Genomic DNA, 1,743 nt, shown 5'->3' with positions numbered 1-1,743 from the left:
AAAATCAAATGTTCTAGTAGACTATAAGAGACAAGGGAATTCATCTGAAATTTTATGTTTCAAAAAGGGAATCAAATACTTTCTAATTCTCATAATTTCTCATTCTCCTTGATGATTGTATAGGTTGTTTTTCTGACTTGGATATTCTGAAAATATATGGAACATTTATTAGATAGGAGTATACATATTGCATAAAGCCATCTATATCTGGGGAATATAATGCTCTTCTTTGGCATAAGTTTCTACATGTATTATGGAAGGCATTTTTTCATATATTGTAGTAGAAATTTTAAAAACATGAAATTAGAGAGGATGAGGCTACACATTTTCTTCTATTAACACCTTTCAAAGCAAGCAGATAGCAATTGGTTGTTATGACATTAGAGATACCATAAGTATAAACAATTATTTTAAAATCAGTTTTGATCAATGTCATGTAAAAGAGATAAACTGCCAAAATCAACTCTTGCTTAATACAATTCACCCAATAAATATTGTGAAGACTACACATTTTTTAAAAATAGGAGAATAAAAATCAAAGTAGAATTTTTTGAAGGTCTTCCAGTCACTGACTAAGACAAGTATTTGGGGTACATCATTTTCCAAAAAAAACAAAAAAACAAACAAAAAACCTTACAAATTTCTGTGATTTGAGTTGGAATAGTCTTTCAGTTTCAGAAATGAGGTGAAATGAATGGTGAAAACTTTAGACAGTTCTAATTCATGCATGAAACCATCCTGTAGATATGATACATGGATTTGAAATGATAATTGCAGTCTGAGTTAGCTTGGAATAAGATTGGTATTCGCTATTGTAAAATTCAGTAACTTTGACTCTGCATTTATATTTTGGTAATGTGAATTTTAACCATGAAGCATGCTTGGCAAATGAAACTCCTAGAACACAACCATCTGATTTTGATAACGTGTTATTTTTCTTGTCCTAGACTGATTCCAGGACATCACCTATTGAAATCTGCAGTGAGATATAACTTTCTAGGAACAACAAAATTCCATTCCCCTTCCAAAAAATTTCAATGATTGTGATTTCAAAATTAGGCTAAGATCATTAATTTTGTAATCTAGATTTCCCATTATAAAAGCAAGCAAAACAAAAAATCATGTTAAAAACGATGTCCTAGTGAACCTTGTGCTTTCTTTAGCTGTAATCTGGCAATGGAAATTTAAAATTTATGGAAGAGACAGTGCAGTGCAATAACAGAGTACTCTCATGCTGTTTCTCTGTTTGCTCTGAATCAACAGCTGTGATGTAATATAAGGCTGTCTTGGGGTATACACTTATGGTTAATATATCAGTGATGAAACATGCAATTACTTGCCCTGTCTGATTGTTGAATAATTAAAACATTATCTCCAGGAGTTTGGAAATGAGCTAAACTATCCAAGCTACTCTCTGAAAGGTATCCAGGGCAAGAGACTTTTTTAAGACCCCAAACAAACAAAAGACAAAACCAAAACACTCTGGTTCAGTGTTTTGAAAATATTCACTAACATAATATTGCTGAGAAAATAATTTTTATTACCCACCACTCTGCTTAAAAGTTGAATGGGCCGGGCGCAGTGGCTCACGCCTGTAATCCCAGCATTTTGGGAGGCCGAGGCGGATGGATCACGAGGTCAGGAGATCGAGACCATCCTGGCTAACACGGTGAAACCTCGTCTCCACTAAAAATGCAAAAAATTAGCCAGACATGGTGGCACGCACCTGTAATCCCAGCTTCT

General features: G+C 33.8%; 1 protein-coding gene across 1 annotated transcript in view; it reads left to right on the top strand.

Annotated features, from left to right (window-relative positions):
- LOC108534644 (protocadherin-11 X-linked) overlaps window positions 1-1,657 on the top strand; it is a 10,735-nt gene extending 9,078 nt beyond the window's left edge. The window contains exon 3 of the mRNA XM_017880110.1: window positions 948-1,657. Within this exon, the coding sequence (XP_017735599.1) occupies window positions 948-992 (45 nt within the window). The 3' untranslated portion in view covers window positions 993-1,657. The remainder of the gene's footprint in view (window positions 1-947) is intronic.
- The last annotated feature ends 86 nt before the right edge of the window (window positions 1,658-1,743 follow it).

The sequence above is a fragment of the Rhinopithecus bieti genome, unplaced genomic scaffold (assembly GCF_001698545.2).
Source record: "Rhinopithecus bieti isolate Rb0 unplaced genomic scaffold, ASM169854v2 scaffold_12490, whole genome shotgun sequence".
NCBI classification, from domain to species: Eukaryota; Metazoa; Chordata; class Mammalia; order Primates; family Cercopithecidae; genus Rhinopithecus; species Rhinopithecus bieti.
The sequence above is the reverse complement of the archived record's forward strand: the minus strand, read 5'-3'. Positions and strand labels throughout refer to the sequence as shown.